This window comes from Scyliorhinus torazame, chromosome 27 (assembly GCF_047496885.1).
Source record: "Scyliorhinus torazame isolate Kashiwa2021f chromosome 27, sScyTor2.1, whole genome shotgun sequence".
Taxonomy (NCBI): domain Eukaryota; kingdom Metazoa; phylum Chordata; class Chondrichthyes; order Carcharhiniformes; family Scyliorhinidae; genus Scyliorhinus; species Scyliorhinus torazame.
In genome coordinates this window covers 624,880-644,570 of record NC_092733.1, presented here as the reverse complement: position 1 = coordinate 644,570, position 19,691 = coordinate 624,880, and the positions used below count along the sequence as shown (strand labels likewise).

The following is a 19,691-nucleotide window of genomic DNA, read 5'->3' as shown; positions in this document are numbered from 1 at the left end:
TTTTGTGGCTCAGTCCCACCCAGGCCAGGACTGCTGTCCTGTGGAGAGAGGCGGCTTCTCTCCACACTTTGTGAATGTTTAACGGACCAGGGCCATCCCCTGGCGTGATTCACTCTGCCTCCTTTACAAAGGAAGAGGAGAGTCCCCGAGTGAGGAAGCTGCCCAGGGTGAGGGAGAGTCTGGGGACACTGGCTCTGGGCAGGCAGTGTGACAGAGGGGACGCTGCCCAGGGCGGGGGAGAGTCTGGGGACACTGGCTCTGGCTCTGGGCTCTGGCTCTGGGCAGGCAGTGTGACAGAGGGGACGCAGCACAGGGTGAGGGACAGTCTGGGGGCTCTGGCTCTGGGCTCTGGGCAGGCAGTGTGACAGAGGGGACGCTGCACAGGGTGAGGGAGAGTCTGGGGGCTCTGGCTGGGCTCTGGGCAGGCAGTGTGACAGAGGGGACGCTGCCCAGGGTGAGGGAGAGTCTGGGGACACTGGCTCTGGCTCTGGGCAGGCAGTGTGACAGAGGGGACGCTGCACAGGGTGAGGGAGAGTCTGGGGGCTCTGGCTGGGCTCTGGGCAGGCAGTGTGACAGAGGGGACGCTGCCCAGGGTGAGGGAGAGTCTGGGGACACTTGCTCTGGCTCTGGGCAGGCAGTGTGACAGAGGGGACGCTGCCCAGGGTGAGGGAGAGTCTGGGGACACTTGCTCTGGCTCTGGGCAGGCAGTGTGACAGAGGGGACGCTGCACAGGGTGAGGGAGAGTCTGGGGACACTGGCTCTGGCTCTGGGCAGGCAGTGTGACAGAGGGGACGCTGCACAGGGTGAGGGAGAGTCTGGGGGCTCTGGCTGGGCTCTGGGCAGGCAGTGTGACAGAGGGGACGCTGCACAGGGTGAGGGAGAGTCTGGGGACACTTGCTCTGGCTCTGGCTCTGGGCTCTGGGCAGGCAGTGTGACAGAGGGGAAGTTGCACAGACTGCTTGTAGGAAACTCTTTCAACTTGTTCCAAGCGGAAGTTTGCGAGCCGGCAGCAGCGGCACGAAGAAGCGACGAGTGGGACAAGGTGAGTTTTTGCGGCTCAGAGCTGGGATTGGGGGTAACTACCCCATTCACACACAACTTCGGGCGGATTCTGAGGAAAGAGAAAGGATCCCATTTAATTGTCACCTTTCACCCCCTTAACTTCCACCCAGTAATGACTATGTCAGGGGAACTTTTACAACTTTCTCCACAAGTTAAACAGGGACTGGTTAGCCAATGTTTGCGCAGTGCAACACTTGGTCCGCGCTCCACAGCCCTGGTGTAGTGAGCAGGGTCAGCCCCTGGTGTAGTGAGCAGGGGGGTTGATACTCAGCCCTGGTGTAGTGAGCAGGGGGGCTGATACTCTGACCCATGGTGTAGTGAGCAGGGGGGCTGATACTCTGACCCATGGTGTAGTGAGCAGGGGGGCTGATACTCAGCCCTGGTGTAGTGAGCAGGGGGGCTGATACTCAGCCCTGGTGTAGTGAGCAGGGGGGGCTGATACTCAGCCCTGGTGTAGTGAGCAGAGGGCTGATACTCAGCCCTGGTGTAGTGAGCAGGGGGGCTGATACTCAGCCCTGGTGTAGTGAGCAGGGGGGGCTGATACTCAGCCCTGGTGTAGTGAGCAGAGGGCTGATACTCAGCCCTGGTGTAGTGAGCAGGGGGGCTGATACTCAGCCCTGGTGTAGTGACCAGGAGGGCTGATACTCAGCCCTGGTGTAGTGAGCAGAGGGCTGATACTCAGCCCTGGTGTAGTGAGCAGGGGGGCTGATACTCAGCCCTGGTGTAGTGACCAGGAGGGCTGATACTCAGCCCTGGTGTAGTGAGAAGGAGGGGAATAGTGTAGATGGGCTTTAGAGTGGTTTCACAGGTCGGCACAACATCGAGGTCGAAGGGCCTGTACTGCGCTGCAATGTTCTATGATACTCCCCACACTGGGTCTCCTGAGCGTCCCACTGCTGTACCTGACTGGGGCAGTCTGACACAGGTCCCAGGCTAAGAGCAGGAATTGTTCTTTTACACTTCTCACGCTGGGAACAGAGATGTTGGTGTCAGAGAACAAATGGGCAGGTACAAAAAGGCGAGTGCAATTTTTGTGTTTGTCTCGAGTGGGCTGAGAAACAAAGAAGAGGAAGTTGATGTTTCAGTTCTGTTGAGCTTTGATCAGCAGTGTTGGAGAAATGGAGAATTGCACACGTTACACCCTTGTTCAAAAAAGGGATGTGCGAATGAGGCCGACTAGTGCAGTCAGTTTAACCATGGTGCTGGGAATCTTTTAGAAATTATATTCTGGGACAAATTACAATTCATTGGGACACAGGTGTATTGACAGATGGGGGTAAATTATGTTTAACTAACTTGATTGTATTTTTTGATATAATAGAGATGGTTGGTGGTAATGTGGTGTGCATGGATTCTAAAAGGTGTCTGATAGATGTCACATTAAGGCTTCCAGCAAAATTGAAGTCCATGGAATAAAAGGAGCTGTACAGCAAGGATAAACGGAATGGTAGCAAGCAGTGCCACAGCTGCTTTTCCGGGTGGAGATGGGTATGCAGCCATGTTCCAAAGTGATTGGGACGAGGACCACTGTTATATTAATGACTTGGACATGGGTGTAGAGGGCACAATCTCCAAAGTTGCAGATTACATAAAAGTTGGCCAGGAAGTGTACAGGAATAGCAGCTTGCGGGTATGTGCACACATTGCTGAAGGTGGAAGGGCAGATTGAGAAAGCAGTTAAGGCAGATGGGTCTCTGAAAAATAAATTTAGAGTACCCAATTATTTTTATTTCCAACTAAGGGGCAATTTAGCGTGGCCAATCCACCCACCCTGCACATCTTTGTGTTGTGGGGGTGAGACCCACACAGACACGGGGAGAATGTGCAAACTCCACACGGACAGTGGCCCGGGCCACGCGAGCCACAATAGATTTCAGTGGGACCAGGAGGACCTGCCACTGGCCAAGAGTGAGCTGTCTCTGTTCTGGAAAACGTCCTGTGTGGGCGGGGCAAAATTCCCGGTCAAAGAGTACAAAAGCAAGGAAGTTACGACGAATCTTTATGGAACATTGGTTCAGCCTCACCAGAAATATCCAATTCTGAATGATATACATTCGGAAGGATGAGAAGTTTTAGGTAAGTAGGATGCAGAAAAGATTTACGAGAATGGTTCCAGGTTCTAGGATATCAGTCACACGTATAGCTCGGAGAAACGTTCTCTCTTTGGAGAAGAGAAAGTTGAAAAGAAATTTAATAGAAGAGTTCAGAATTGAGGGGTCTACACCAAATTGATCAGAGGAAACTATTCCCATTGATGGAAGGGTTGAGAACCAGAGGACTTCAATTTAAGATTAATAGCATCACCAACATGGAAACACTGAGGCTTAGAGTGGTTAGGATTTGGAATGTATTGGCTGTAGTGTGGTGCACACAAATTGAATCATGACTTTCAAAAGGGAAATGGATAAGCACCTGAAAAGAGGAATGTGCGGAGCAATGGGGAAAGGGCTAGGAAGCAGCACCAGCTGACAGCTCCACACATCTGGTGGGCTGAATGGTCGCAGACAAATGTGAGTGGGATTCTAACTCATTTCTTGCCTTCCCTCAGACACCTGTAGCTTCAAGTCATTGAATCTTGGAATATTGCTGAGATGATGTGTTGTCAGTGCAGGGTTTGGAATCATCCTCATCTGTTGGATGTAATACTCCAGTTTGGGCTGAACCAGCATCTTATTCGGATTCAACATAACCTCCTTGCTTTTGTCCTCTCCATCTCTAATTATACAGCCCAGAATGCTTCACTAACCATTTCCTCAACCAGCCTTGCTGCCTTCAGTGATTTGTGCACACCTGTCAGTCCATGTGCTCCCTCACTCCATTTGGAATTGTAGCCTTTATTTTATTTTGCCTCCTCGTTCTTGCTGCTAATCACTGAGCACTGCTTTGCATAAAATTTAATCTGCCATCCGTGGGTCCATTCCACCAGCCTGTCATGTCCTCCTGAAGTATATCACTATCTTCCTTAACATTCACAATATTCTCACTACAGAGGGTGATGACAGACGGCTGCGTTAGTGACTGGGAGTCAGTGTCCAGTGGGGTACCACAGGGATCTGTGCTGGGTCCCTATTATTCATCATTTATATAAATGATATAGATGGCTACGTAGGGGTAGGATCAGTAAGTTTGCGGATGACACAAAGATTAACCAGGTGGTTAACGATGAGGTTGAGTGTCTTGAGTTACAGGAGATGGTCAAATCGGCAGAAAAGTGGCTGATGGAATTTAACCCTGAAAAATGTGAGGTGATACACTTTGGAAGGAGTAATGTGACAAGGAAGTATTAAATGAATGCCCTGACACTGGGAAGGAACTAAGGGACCGTGGCGTGTTTGTCCATAGATCTGTGAAGGCAGAAGGGCAGGTTAATAGGGTGGTGAAAAAGGCATATGGGGCACTTGCCTTTATCAATCAAGGCAGAGATTACAAAAGCAGGAAGGTCATGTTGGAGTTGTATAGAACTTTGGTGAGGCCACAGCTGGAGCACTGTGTGCAATTATGGTCGCCACATTATAGGAAGGATGTGATTGCACTGGAGGGGGTACAGAGGAGATTCACCAGGATGTTGCCTGGGATGAAACATTTAAGTTACAAAGAGAGGTTGGATAGGCTTGGGTTATTTTCGCTGGAGCGGCGAAGACTGCAGGTTGAACAAAGAACAATACAGCGCAGGAACAAGCCCTTCGGCCCTCCAAGCCTGTACCGGTCATGATACCAACCTTGGCCAAAAGGTGTACAAGATTATGAGGAGCATGGACAGAGTGGATAGGGAGCAACTGTTCCCTTTAGTTGAAGGGTCAGTTATGAAAGGACACAAGTTCAAGGTGGGGTTAGGAGGTTTAGGGGGGGATTTGAGGGAAAACGTTTTTACCCAGAATATGATGACAGTCTGGAACGCACTGCCTGGGAGGGGGGTAGAGGTGGGTTCCTCACAGTCTTTAAAAAGTACCTGGATGAGCACTTAGCACGTCATAACTTTCAAGGCTATGGGCCAAATGCTGGCCAATGGGATTAGGGAGACAGGTCAGATGTTTTTCATGCTTTGGTGCAGACTCAATGGGCCGAAGGGCCTCTTCTGCACTGGATTATTCTGTGATTCCATGTTGTCTTATCTGCAAATTTGGAAATTGTGCCCTATACACCCAAGTCCAGGTCATTAACACAGATCAAGAAAAACAATGGTCCCAATACGAATCCCTGGGAAGGTATACACCAGTGTATACCTTCCTCCAGTCTGAAAAATAATCATTCATCGCTACTTTTCCTGTCACTCAGCTAACTTTGCATCCATGCTGCAACTATCCTTTTTATTCCATGGGTTAACAAGCCTGTTATGTGGCACTTTTGTCAAAAGTCTCTGGAAACCCACATTAATCACATTATCTGTATCGACCCTCTGTCACTCCCTGAAAACTCAATTCAGTTAGTTCAACACTATTTACCTTAACATAGAAAATAAGTGCAGGAGTAAGCCCTTCGAGGGTTAAAACAAATATATGCTGGCTTTCTGAACACTTTCTTTAGCATCTAATAAGCACGTACAGATTCTAGGATTATTGGGGGGTGGGGGGATGGGGACGAAACTGGGAAAGAACAAAAGGAAAGGTTCTTGGTTGCATGACTGAGTCCAAGCTATTTTGTTACTTCCTCAAAAATATTTTGGCCTTGGTGGGATGCAGTGCAGATTTGGTGGATGAAATAAGACTGAAAGAGTTAAATTGAGGGTAGGTTGCAAAACGTTGGCTTGAATTCCTTGGTGTTTAAAACACTTGAGGGGTAATCTAATTGAGGTGTTCAAATGCTAAAGAGGTATGTATGTCTATTTCCACTGGTAGCGGAATCCAGAAGACAAATGCATAACCTTAAAACTAGAACTACTTCGGTATCAAGGGTTATCGAGCAATAGTGGGTAAATGGAGTTGAGGTACAGATTAGCATAATTCAACAGTCCACAGCAACTACCGAGTAAACTGAGTCAGCCAACATGGGATGTGATTACAGAATAAACAAGGCAAGTTGAAACCTGTTCTCGGGCAGAGTCCAAACCCTCTGTCCCTGACTGCTTGACAAAAACCAGCTCGAAACAGAGTCAAATTTAATCTCAGTCAGATGCTGATAAATCCAGGAAGTGATGGTAGGAATGAATCAATACTGTTTCTGGTAAAGGTTCAGCGTATCTGCTGAAAATCACAAGGCCTGCACATTTTGAGTTGGATTGTAAGCATTGAGTGAATCTCACTAAGTTATTTACTGCATTGTGTGTAAGTTTCAGATGGCGATGTTTCTGAGCATCACAGTGATACTTCTGATCATTCTTCAGATTGTGGCATCCGGCCCCAGCCCTGCTCATCAGATGGGTAAGAGTTTCTAGTCTCCTGGGTGATTCTGCCAACTCTCCTCTTACGAGTGACAGGCAATGTACACACTCGGTCTGATAGGCTGTAGGATATTTAAAGCAGTTAAGTGTGTCAGCATTGTGCTGATGTGAATGATCTCGCATGTAGCAATAAAATTGGGCGAGAGATTCTTAACTGCCATCTTTAGTTTAGCAACTGATGTTACACAGTCCAATAATAATCTTTATTATTGTCACAAGTAGGCTTACATAACACTGCAATGAAGTTACTGTGAAAAGCCCCTAGTTGCCACACTAGGCGCCTGTTCGGGTACACAAAGGGAGAATTCAGAATGTCCAATTCACCTAAGAAGCACGTCTTTCGGGACTTGTAAGATGTGTTCTCAACCAGAGACCTGAAGTGCATATGACTCAGACAATAGAAAAATATTTCTCACTTTTAGTAGCATTCCTAGGCCTGTATGATCATTTTGCCCAATTCACAATATCCCTGAACCAGCTGAAGCAGTTACAATTTCTGCTTAGATGATTAATTAGAGATGCAAGCTTCTAGACGAAGTAACTGTTAATTGGTATTTGGCTGCACAGGGTGAACCGTTTTTCCTGGTGAGATAGGGTGAGTTCTAAAATTCCTCGAGTCAGGAGCTTTGGATTTGACCGACAAGATGAAACCTGTTTATTCAGTGTTTTGTATTAATTCATAGATTAGTGTTTGGACCTTTTTTCACTGATTTCAACTTGTTTCCCAAATCTCACAATGTGGTAAAATCCAGTAATCAGCCTGGGAATTTGTGCAGTATTCAAATTCTGGAGTTGGGATGAGAGCGTGGTGGAAGGATAATGAGTTTAAGCCACCAATTTCTTTAAAGCAAGTCAGAAATTATAGCACAGAACAAGGCTAATCAGTCCACTGCACTTGTGTCACCTTTTCTGTTAGCATTGCTAATTTGCTACAATTTTTGTATACAAATCTTGTCACTTAATCTTGTCTCAGGTCTCTCCAAAGCTATCCGTTTCATGGCACTCGGTGATTGGGGTGGGCTCCCCTTTTCACCATACACGACACCGGTGGAGAAAAGTACTGCCCAACAAATGGGTGTTGTGGCTGAGACGATGGGCACGGACTTTGTTCTCTCTCTGGGGGATAACTTTTATTACAATGGAGTTTACAGTCTAACTGATAAAAGATTTCAGGTAATGTTACTGAATTTTCATTTTCCTTATACTCCCAGAAGAGGAGGTTTCTTGGGAATCTGCAAGTGATTTGTGTTGAGTTGCAGGTGGCTTGGGTGCTGATGTCGCAGGGCCAGTTAATGCCAATTATCTCTCTGATAGCAGAACATAATGTGCCGGCATAGTGCAAGACGGCAGGAACCTGAGCATCTGCATTAGGGTTAAACAACAATTACCTGGGTTTATATGAAAGGCACTTATTCATAGAATCCCTATAGTGCAGAAGGTCACCATTCTGTCCATCGTGTCTGAACTGACCCTCTGAAAGAGCATCACATAGGCCCACTCCCTGCCCGATCCTCGTAACCCCATGAATTGCTCATGGCCAATCCATTTGACCTGCACTTCACAGCATAAAATTGTCAAACAAAGTGTGCCACTGAACCACATGAAGTATAAGGACGGTGACTAAAAGCTTGGCCAAGGTGTACATTTTAAAAACAAATTCCAATAAAGGGGCAATTTACCATGGCCAGTCCACCTATCCTGTACATATTTGGGTTGTGGAGGTGAGACCCACACAGACGCAGGGAGAATGCGTAAACTCTACACAGTGACCCGGGGCCGGGATGAACCCGGGTCCTCGGCGCCGTGAGGCAGCAAGGCTAACCACTGCGCCACCGAGAGCCGCCCTCTGGAGCATCTGTAAATGATGGGAACGGGGGAAAAGAGGTTTAGGGAATGAATTCCAGTGCTTAGGCCTTGAACTGTTGAAAGCACAGCCACAAATGGTGGCGTGATTGCAGTAGAGATGTGCAAACAGCCCGGAGTGCAGCAGCATTTCGAGGTTTTGTAGGATTATAAGAGGCTAATGAGATGGGGAATGGTGCGGGTATGGAGATTAGATTTAAATCTTTGTTTTAGAAGCATATTTATTCCACCCAATTGGATTACAGTTTGATGCCATCAAACATCCCTCAAAATAAACCTCGGGACAAGTCTCTCCAGTCAGGATTGATTCTTGCTGTGAGGTTGTACCTACTGGAAAGGCTTGGGTTTATTTCAGGCCAATAGTTTGATAATCAAAGGTTGTAGTTTTATTTGATCACAGGAAACATTTGAAGAAATCTTTTCTGCTGAGTCACTGAAGGACGTGCCCTGGTTTGTTGTAGCGGGAAACCATGATCATTTGGGCAATGTAACCGCACAGATCGAGTATTCTAAAGTCTCCAAACGATGGTGAGATGGGTTCCCTTACCTGCAAATTCCCATTTCTCCAACATCGCAATGGTTTCTGATGAATTTGTCTGAACATTGTGGTTTGATTTCCAGGAATTTTCCATATTACTACTACGACTTAAATTTCACCATCGCAGACTCTAATACCACTGTTACAATCCTGATGCTAGACACCGTCCTGCTCTGTGGAAATTCTGATGACTTCCAGGGGAAGGAACCAGAAGAAGCAAAGGATTATATGGTGGCTAACACCCAACTGGAGTGGGTCAGAACCAAGCTGAAGAATTCCAGGTATGTACACAACGCACTTTTCCCTGTGGTCAGTTCCATAAATCTGCAATGTTACTTAAATAGTTGTGTAAAGAAAAAAACCTTATGTGGTGTCTCTCATCCCCTCTGCATATGTACCTACACCAGGTGGACTGCAGTAGTTTAAAAAGGCAACTCCCCACCACCTTCTCGAGGACAATTAGGGATGGGCAACAAATGCCGGCCGAGCCAGCGAAGCCCACATCTGTGAAAAATGATTTAAAAAGAATACAATACTCCTTCACGCCCACTCATCTTCAGAAATGTACACAGATTTAAAAGATAACTCCGATTACAAATACATTTTATGTTACGATATTGAAGAAAGTTGAGAAGTCAGACCTCAATGGTAGTGATCTCAGGATTAGTACCAGTGTCACATAGCTAGTCAGAGTCGAAATAGCAGGAAATATCGGATGGAAAAAGTGGCTGAAGGGATGGTGTCAGGGGGAGGGTTTCAGATTCCTGGAGCATTGGGACCGGTTCTGGGGGAGGTGGGGCCTGTACAGACTGGACGGGTTACTCCTGGGCAGGACCGGACTTGTTTGTTTGTTTGTTTATTGTCATGTGTACCGAGGTACAGTGAAAAGTATTTTTCTGCGAGTAGCTCAAACAGGTTATTTAGTACATGAAAATAAAATACATAAAAGGGCAACACCAGGTTCACAATGTAAATACATAGCACACAGGAGTGTAGTATTAATCTGGTTAGTCCATAGCACGGTAGCATTGTGGATAGCACAATTGCTTCACAGCTCCAGGGTCCCAGGTTCGATTCCCGGCCTGGGTCACTGTCTGTGCGGAGTCTGCACGTTCTCCCCGTGTCTGCGTGGGTTTCCTCCGGGTGCTCCGGTTTCCTCCCACAGTCCAAAGATGTGCAGGTTAGGTGGATTGGCCTTGCTAAATTGCCCTTAGTGTTGGGTGGGGTTACTGGGTTATGGGGATAGGGTGGAGGTGTGGACCTTGGGTAGGGTGCTCTTTCCAAGAGCTGGTGCAGACTCGATGGGCCGAATGGCCTCCTTCTGCACTGTAAATTCTATGATCTATGATAAGAGGGTCATTTAGGAGTCTGGTAACAGCGGGTAAGAAACTGTTTTTGAATCTGTTCGTGCATGTTCTCAGACTTTTGTATCTCCTGCCCGATGGAAGAAGTTGGAAGAGGTAGGACTGATGTCCTAGTGCTAGAGCGTTTGGGAAGGGTTTAAACTAATATGGCAGGGAGATGGGAACCTATGCAAGGAGTCAGAGGAGGAGGAAATGGGGCAAAAACAAAAGACAGAAAGGGGAATAAGAAAAATAACAGGCAGAGAAACCAAGGGCCAGGTTCAAATAGGGCCACAAGTGAAAAATAGCAGGAGCGAGACAGGTAATGTTAAAAAGACAAGCTGAAAGGCTTTGTGCCTTAACGCGTGGATAATTCACCATAAAGTGGATAAGATCATAAGACATAGGAGCAGAATTAGGCCACTCGGCCCATCGAGTCTGCTCCACCATTCAATCATGGCTGATATTTTCTCATCCCCATTCTCCTGCCTTCTTCCCGTAAACCCTGATCCCCTTATTAATCAAGAACTTATCTATCTCTGTCTTAAAGACACTCAGTGATTTGGCCTCTACAGCCTTCTGTGGCAAAGAGTTCCACAGATTCACCAACCACTGGCTGAAGAAATTCCACCTCATCTCTGTTTTAAAGGATCGTTCCTTCAGTCTGAGATGGTGTCCTCTGCTTCTAGATGAACTAATTGCACAAATATACGTAAATGGGAACGATATAATTGGGAATACAGAGACATGGCTGCACGGTGACCAGGGATGGGAACTGAATGCACTGGGTTTTCTGTATTTAGGAAGGACAAATTAAAAAGGAAAAGGCGGTGGAGTTACATTGCTGGTTAAAGAGGAAATTAACACAATAGTGAGGAAGGATATGAAGAATATTAGCTCTGACAATGTGGAATCTGTATGGGGAGAGCTGAGAAACACCAAGGGGCAAAAAACATTAGTGGGCATCGTACATAGTCCCCCAATGATGATGTTGGGAATGGCATTAAACATGGAATTAGAGATGCATGCAATACAGGAACATCTGTAAATATGGGTGATTTTAATCTGCATATAGATTGGGCAAATCAAATTAGCCACAATACCGTAGAGAAGGAATTCCTGGAGTGTATACGGGATAGTTTTCTGGACCAATACCTTGAACCAACTAGAGAGCAGGTCATCCTAGGCTGGGTACTGTGTAATGAGAACAGAATTATTGGTAGTCTAGTTGTGCGAGACCCCGAAGGGATGAGCGACCATGATGTGATAACATTTTTCATCAAGGTGGAAAGTGAAGTTGTTGATTCTGAGACTCGGGTCCCGAATCTTAATAAAGAAAAACTATGATGAAATGAGGTGTGAGTTGGCTATGATCGATTGGGGAACATTACTTAAAGGGATGACAGTGGATAGGCAATGGCAAACATTCAAATGGCTTGGGGGAACTGAAACAATTGTTTATTCCTGTCTGACACAACAGTAAGATGGGAAAGGTGGCCAATCCATGACTTGAAAGGGAATTAGAGCTAGTATTCAATCCATACAAATTGGCCAAGAAAAACAACAGGCCTGAGGATTGGGAGCAGTTGAGAATTCAGCGAACAAGGACGAAAGGATTGGTTAAGAAACTGAAAATAGCGTTCGAGAGTAAGCTTGCAGGGAACATAAAAACTGACTGAAAAAGTTTCTATAGGTACGTGAAGAGAAAAAGATTGTTGAAGACAAATGTAGAATCATAGAATCATAGAATTTACAGTGCAGAAGGAGGCGGTTCGGCACACCAAGTCCGCTCCGGCCCTTGAAAAGAGCACCCTGCTTAAGCCCACGCCTCCACCCATAACCCAGTAACCCCACCTAACCTTTTTGGACACTAAGGGCAATTTATCATGGCCAATCCATCTGACTGTCGGTCCCTTACAGTCAGAAACAGGGGGATGTATAATAGCGGACAAAGAAATGGCTGAGCAACGAAACACATACTTTGGTTCTGTCTTCACAGATGAGGACACAAATCAGATACCAGAAATGTTGGGGAATGCAGGGTTTAGTGAGACGGAGGAACTGACAGAGATCAATATCAGTAGAGAAATGGTGTTGGGGAAATTGATGGGATTGAAGGCCGATAAATCCCCAGGGTTGTGAGGAAAATTCCAGAACCATTATCAAAGATTTTATAGCAGAGCACTGAGAAAATAATGACAGGATCGGACAGAGTCCGCATGGATTTATGAAGGGGAAATAGTGCTTGACAAACCTACTGGATTTCTTTGTGGTTGTAACTAGTAGAGTTGACAAGAGGGAGCCAGTGGATGTGGTATATTTGGACTTTCAGAACACTTCTAACAAAATTTCGCAGAAGAGATTAGTGTGTAAATGTAAAATTAAAACTGATGGGATTAGGGGTAGTGGACGGCACAGTGGTTAGCACTGCTGCCTCACAGTGCTGAGGACCCGGGTTTAATCCCAGTCCCAGGTCATTGTCCGCGGGAGTTTGCACATTCTCCCCGTGTCTGCGTGGGTCTCACCCCCACAATCCTAAATGTGCAGGGTAGGTAGATTGGCCACGCTAAAATTGCCCCTTAATTGAAAAAATAAAAATAAAAAATAAAAAGGAATTGGGATAGTGTTTTGAGATGGGTGAAACAGAGTAGGAATTAACGGGGTTTTTTTTTTCCAAATTGTTAGGCAGTAACGAGTGGGGTAACGCAGGGATCGTTGCTGGGACCCCAGCTATTTACAATATATACTAAGGATCTGGATAAGGGAACAAAATGTAATATCTCCAAATTTGCAGTTAACACTGTTTTGTTCCCTGTGTGGTAGGTAACATGTGCTACTCAATCCTCGATGAAGAATACTCAAACTCATCCAGTGGTAACAAAAGGTTTATTGAGTAACTATAACAATAATTGCATGAGTTCTTTACTTTAACTTTGATACTAGTGATAAGGTTAACAAGATCTAACTATAACTATACGTAACTCCACTCGCCATCTGAACTACTCTGCTATTGCCCTGGTCACAGTGCACCCCCGAGAGACCCAATGTGGCTGCCTTTTATACCCCTGTTGGTCCGGCCCTCCAGTGATCACGTGGTGCTACTGATTACACATTAACCCCTTGTGTACATGCACATAGAGAGATCACTACAAACACCAAGTTGAGTGGGAGGGTGAGCTGTGAGGAGGATGCAGAGATCCTTCAGTGTGATATGGACAACTTGAGTGAGTGGGCAAATGAATGGCGGATGCAGTGTAATTTGGATACATGTGAGGTTATCTACGTTGGTAGCAAAAACAGGAAGGCAGACTATTATCTGAGTGGCCATAAATTAGGAGAGGGAATGAGCAATGAGACCTGGGTGTCCTTGTAAACCAGTAACTGGAAGGTAAGCATGCAGGTACAGCAGGCGGTAAAGAAGGCAAATGGTATGTTGGCCTTCATAGCGAGAGGATTCGAGTATAGAAGCAGGTATGTCTTGCTGCAATCATACAGGGTCTTGGTGAGGCCACACCTGGAACATTGTGTGCAGTTTTGGTCTCCCTGAGGAAGGATGTCCTTGCTATGGAGAGAATGTAGCGGAGGTTTACCAGACAGAATCCTGGGATGGCAGGAACAGATGTATGAGGAGAGATTGAATCGATGAGGATTGTATTCTCTGGAGTTTAGAAGAATGAGGGGGGATCGCCTAGAAATCTATAAAATTCTAACAAGACTGGACACGGTAGATGCGGGAAGGATTTTCCCAATGGTGGGGGTATCCAGAACCAGGGGTCACATTCTGAGGATACGGGCTAGACCGTTTAGGACAGAGATTAGGAGAAATTTCTTCACCTAGAGAGTGGTCGGCCTGTGGAATTCATTACCACAGGACGTAGTTGAGGCCAAAACATTGTATGTTTTCCAAGAAGCAGTTAGATACAGCACTTAGGGGATCAAAGGATATGGGGGGAAAGTGTGATTAAGCTATTGAGTTGGATGATCAGCCATGATAATGAATGGTGGAGCGGGATTGAATGGCCTCCTCCTGCTCCTATTTTCTATGTTTCTAATTGTAATCATCAACATCCCACTCCAAAACCATGTGGCAGGTGCCATCCAATTGAACTTCTGTGGATTTCTCCTCAAGCTCCCCCAGATGATTATTACACCGTGAGCTGACTGATCTCCCTGGACTCTGGCTTCCACATGATGTTTCCAAACTCCACTCTCCGAGACATGTCTTAGAATCAAATTTCAAACAATGCTTTCCCTCAGCTGCTTCCAGTAAGGATCCACTTCCAGGTTTTAGAACTCTCCTTTCTGTACTCTTTTGTCTTGAATGGACACTTGCTTTCACATACACTCCAATCCAGTCGAATACTATTGGTCCAAAGACTGGAATAAGGACGCCAACCTTCCGTTTCCTTCAGATAACTCTGGCTTTTCCATAGCCAATTTCACCCAGGTCTGCACATCTCAGTTCTGTCTGTAACGTCAGTGAATGGTGCCCTACTCAAATTCCAGTTCCTGCTTCCCCTTTAACCTCAATCTTCAAGAAACCTCTGTTTTCATTGCCTAATTTCTAGAACCTTGCCCATTATTCCATTGAATGGCTTTCCTGCTTCTAGCAGAGCTGAGATTTCTTCACTCTATCTTCCTAGCTCCAAGTTCAGTTAAACACAATCACTAAGATCTTTCTTTCCTAAAGTGGCCCCTGGTTGCTCAGCAACATCTCATTCATTTCCAAGCTTGTTTACTTTTCATGTCATAATCTTTCAGCACAATGCAGATATAGTTTAAATTGAAACCAAACCCCATACATGTTTTACCCTTTGTTTAACACAAATCTAACTACCCTTCTTACATAGAAACACCAAATTAAGCTCACTTAAATCTATATCTTATTTCTAATATCCAACAATAGCACCATAGATGACTTAAAACTACCACTGCTGCTGACACTGCAGACAAGGATGGTGAGCATTTATCACACACTGATAAAAAGCTGGTTGATCTATTTTGGTTGAGGGATAAACGTTGACCTGAAAACAAGAGGCACTCCCATGCTCTTCAAATGGTGCTCCATCCACTAAACAGGTAATTGTGGTGTTGGTGTAATATCTCGTGAGAAAACAGCACTGTAAACATTAAAGCTCTGGACTGAAGCTTCGGCCTGCTTAAGCTCAATTCCAGGGATGGACTCTGTACCCATGATCTCTAACTCTGAGGCAAGAATGCTATAACTCCGCCAAGCATGGCACCTCAAAAGTTTTTTAAAAGTTGGGAACTTGTGGAACTTTGATGAAGTGTCCCTTAAACGTGTTCCCTTTTCCTCAACTCAATGGTCAACCAATAAGGTAGGTACTAAGTATGTCACACAGACCAGAAGGTCCCAGGTTCACTACTGAGTTTGCTCATTTCAGCTGGGACAGGCACTAGGAATACAATTGGTCTTCAAGCCCCTGGTCAAAGTAAGAGAAAAGGGGCAGCAGGGTGGCACAGTGGTTAGTATTGATGCCTCACAGCATCAGGGACCCAGGTTCAATTCCAGCCTTCGGTGACCGTGTGGAGTTTGCACGTTCTCCCCGCGTCTGCGTGGGTTTCCTCAGGATGCTCCGGTTTTCTCCCACAGTCCAAAGATGTGCAGGTTAGGGGGATTGGCCAAGATAAATTGCCCTTAAGTGTCCAAAAGGTTAGACGGGGATATTGGGTTACGGGAATAAGGTGGGGGCGGTTCTCTTTCAGATGGTCAGTGCAGATTCGATGGGCCTAATGGCCTCCGTCTATACTGTAGTGATTCTATGAATCAACTAAGGTTCCTGTTTTTAATTGTTCTTCTGTTAAAGTGAGCATCAGGTGAGAGTGGGGCAAGGTGGAAGTTCAGCTAATGCGACTGATTCAGGTCGCAGCTGAAGAATAGAACATAGAACAGGCCCTTCGGCCCTTGATGTGCCGAGCTTTGTCCGAAACCAAGATCAAGCTATCCCACTCCCTGTCATTCTGGTGTGCTCCATGTGCCTATCCAATAACCACTTGAAAGTTCCTAAAGTGTCCGACTCCACTCAGAATGTTCAGGCTTTTTTGCCACCCATACTCGAGATGTAAACTACAGGAATCAGCACAACAGGGATTGTAAATTGTGAGGAAATCTACATGGAGGAAAAATGCTACATTCTAACAAATTCAACTTTATTATTGGGGCAGCTGTCATTAACTTTTTGATTTTAGAAGTGGCAGGCACTGTATAAAAAAATTATTTTCCTGGCTGTCTCGTGACACAAAAGTTAATTTTCAGTGCTGTGGTTTAGACGGTTATTGTACAGATAATCACAATGACTTGGCACAAATGTCTTATTGCAGTGAGATTGTTGCTCAATGGTAGGGGAGCTACATCAACAGAAATGCACTCTTTTAATTAAAAAAAAAAAATTGTGTACCCAATTCATTTTTTCCAATTAAGGGGAAATTTATTGTGGCCAATCCACCTACCCTGCACATCTTTGGGTTGTGGGGGCGAGACCGACAGACACGGGGAGAATGTGCAAACTCCACACGGACAGTGACCCAGAGCCGGGATCGAACCTGGGACCTCGGTGCCATGAGGCAGCAGTGCTAACCACTGCGCCACCATGCTGCCCTCAGAAATGCACTCTTGACCCATGCATCCTCCATCTCTGCTAAAAATCCTAACAATACAAGGATGTCTACTCCCATGGTCTTATTAATGACCCCTCAAGCTTGCTCCACCATTCAATATTACTGTGGTTGATCTTCTGTCCCAGCTGCTCCCCATATTCCTTGACACCTTTCTATCTAGATATCTATCTTAGTCTTGTATATACTCAATGATGGAGCATGTGCAAGTCTCAGAACTTGTAAGTTGCCCTGTGGAATTCCTTACCCCAAACTTCCTCATATCCTTACTTATTTCCCCATCTTATAAAATCTTTCACTTCTATTTCTAATTGTAGTTTTGTCCATTCCCTCTGATTTAATACCTTGCTGTAATTTTTGTGTGTGCCCGTAGGGGTTAAAGATAGTTATGCTGCGTTTTTAAAAAAAAGTTTCTTTCTATGTTCTCTTTCATGTTTAAAGTAGCCAGCTCCCTTGTTTGTTACAGATCAGATTTCCTGATTGTTGCTGGTCACTACCCTGTTTGGTCAATTGCTGAACACGGACCCACCAAATGTCTGGTACAGAAGCTGTATCCTCTCCTCACCCAGTACAGGGTCAGCGCATACTTCAGTGGGCATGACCACAACCTGCAGGTATGACGTAGACAATTTAACTGACCCAACCTCCTGAAGAGCTTCCATACAATGCTGTGATGTATAAATACTATGTACTGGTAGATCTTGCTGATAACGTTACTTTGCATTAGCACTCAGTGTTGATGTTTAGGATGTCTGTTACCTCAAAATCTTCTCCTGTCCCAAATGAGCTGATTATTACAAGTGTGTCTGGCCTGCTCAGCCACTGGTACCTATGACCATGCGACATACACAGCTGAGCCCCATCCTGGCTTCATCCCCTGTCTGCATGTGCATGTTCTAGCACTGGTCAGGTCTGGGAATTCTAGTTAGTTTCCCTTTTATAGACCAGAGACGCAGATTCCAACTGTAATGTGCCTGCTACTGTCCTGGTTGAAATTAGCTTCAGCACAAACAAAGGATGGGAGTTCCAATCTGTTTGGATCCACTATAGTACTGGGTATTAGTTATTCACTTAGCAAATTAGGGATTGTGAGCCCACAAAACGTTAAACTGGTATCTGTGGGACATCTTCACTTAACCTCCCCCAACAATTAATGTGAGTGGGAACCTGTTAATTTCGATTGAGAATTGCAACACAAGAATTGGGTGCAATTCATTAAATTCCAAGTTTCTTAATTTCTCCTATTTTCCCTTGTTTTAGTTTATTCAGGACGGTGATGGGATTGGCTACGTTGTAAGTGGAGCTGGAAACTTCATGGAATATTCAACAAAGCACAAGCACCTTGTTCCGAAGGAATGGCTGAAATTTTTCTATGCGGATATTAGCTCTTTAGGAGGCTTTGCTTATGTAGAAATCACCCCAGAGCAGATGACGATCACCTACATTGAGGCCCTTGGTAAATCCCTGTATCGGACCACTATCCCCAGACGGTCAGATGGATGAAGCATCTAGCTCTCTATTGCAAAAGACAAGAAAGCACCACGCTGAGTGGGAGACTGGCTGTTTTTATTGCTTTAAATGTAACAATTGACTTTCTTGCATGTAGTTTAAATTTCAGCTACCTGCGGAAAATGAGCTCTGATTGCCACATTCTCTGTGACTATCTGCCAACCCCTCATGGATTGGGTTCTGCTACCAATACCTGCAAACAGACAGCTTGTTCAGTTTGCTGAGGCTTTCTCCTTTTTTAGTTCTGTAATTCTTCAGTACGTCTTTTTTTATTTTTCATCACACTGAGTTTACATTCACATATAGATTTCTCAAATCCATTGTTAATTTGATAATGCGAAGGATGTGACAAATTATGTTTTGCTTGCACAAATAATAATGGAAATTTGTTCTTGGGCTTCGGCTCAGCTGGGTCAAGAAACCAGGAATAAAGGGAGGAAATTAGGCAGAATGAGCTGGAGTTAAGTCAAGGTGAATAGAATAAAGAGTGCCAGGGCATTCAGGGATGTGTGACTCCCAATTCCAGAGAAGCCAGCTTGGTGCTTGCTGATCAATGAAGAGAGAATATTCTCGCAACAGGCATTCCCACTGCAAGAAGCCTCTGGCATTCCTCTTAACCGTTTTTCAGCTGGATCTGGAGAAATACCAAGTGAGAGTTTCACCCGTTCACAGACAGACACACAGCAAACGGGGACAAGTGTGTGATTTGAGTCTAGTTTGTTGGGTATAACGGTCACAATAATACAAATGTCAGCAAATGTGAAGTCTGAAGTAGCCAAATAATTTTTTACTGTAGTCAGTGCATTAGATCCTGTAATACTTCTTCTGATATTTGTATCAACCCGAATGTTTAAATTTACTGAATCTGTTGTCAGATGCGAATTTTCCTTTCATGTGAATTATCCTTGTGATTCTTTGTATGAATCTTGATTTCTAACTTTGTGAATAAATGCTGAAGTAATTATCTAATGTTATTTTTGCAGCCTCCGTGCCATTACACACACCTTCACTGAACATCAGACTTTGCTGATTACAGTGGTGCTGATGTCTGACTGTACTGAACTCCCACCGTCACACAAATCCCATTTCATCTGGTTATGCTCCTCTATCACCATGTACAATTTCATTCTTCAATATCTTTGTTATTTTTTAGCTTCCATGTTTAAATTGCTCGAAATGAACAAAACATTGAATAGAACATCCACCTTCTTGGTTAGGAGGAAATTAAACAGTTTACAAGTTCTGTGCTTAGCCTGTGTTGTCCGATTAGAAGTTGTTGCCGAGCGCAGGCATGCGTGGTTACGGTAACACTATTTATACACTCCCTCACTAAGCCTAGAGAAGTACTTAAGGATGTTGACAA

The 19,691-nt window shown here is 45.2% G+C and overlaps 1 protein-coding gene across 4 annotated transcripts; it reads left to right on the top strand.

Moving 5' to 3' along the window:
• Window positions 1-888: 888 nt before the first annotated feature.
• acp5a (acid phosphatase 5a, tartrate resistant) lies at window positions 889-19,292 on the top strand. Of its 4 annotated transcripts, none has more exons than XM_072490748.1 (7): window positions 889-1,042; window positions 6,335-6,419; window positions 7,413-7,612; window positions 8,703-8,830; window positions 8,924-9,121; window positions 17,286-17,433; window positions 18,080-19,292. In XM_072490748.1, the coding sequence occupies exons 2-7, from the start codon at window positions 6,335-6,337 to the stop codon at window positions 18,320-18,322; spliced, it is 1,002 nt and encodes a 333-aa protein (XP_072346849.1). In that variant the 5' UTR covers window positions 889-1,042; the 3' UTR covers window positions 18,323-19,292. The 4 variants fall into 4 exon arrangements, with proteins under 4 accessions (XP_072346849.1, XP_072346850.1, XP_072346846.1 ...); XM_072490749.1 differs by having other exon boundaries at window positions 947-1,042; window positions 6,329-6,419; XM_072490745.1 differs by lacking the exon at window positions 889-1,042 and adding an exon at window positions 6,067-6,196 and having other exon boundaries at window positions 6,329-6,419.
• Window positions 19,293-19,691: the final 399 nt, after the last annotated feature.

What these genes read in the sequence shown, in the direction of transcription:
- acp5a (XM_072490745.1), top strand. An exon ending in ACCAAGCTGAAGAATTCCAG is followed by an intron (nt 9,122 to 17,285) that starts GTATGTACACAA and finishes TGTTTGTTACAG; the next exon opens with ATCAGATTTCCTGATTGTTG. An exon ending in GGCATGACCACAACCTGCAG is followed by an intron (nt 17,434 to 18,079) that starts GTATGACGTAGA and finishes CCCTTGTTTTAG; the next exon opens with TTTATTCAGGACGGTGATGG.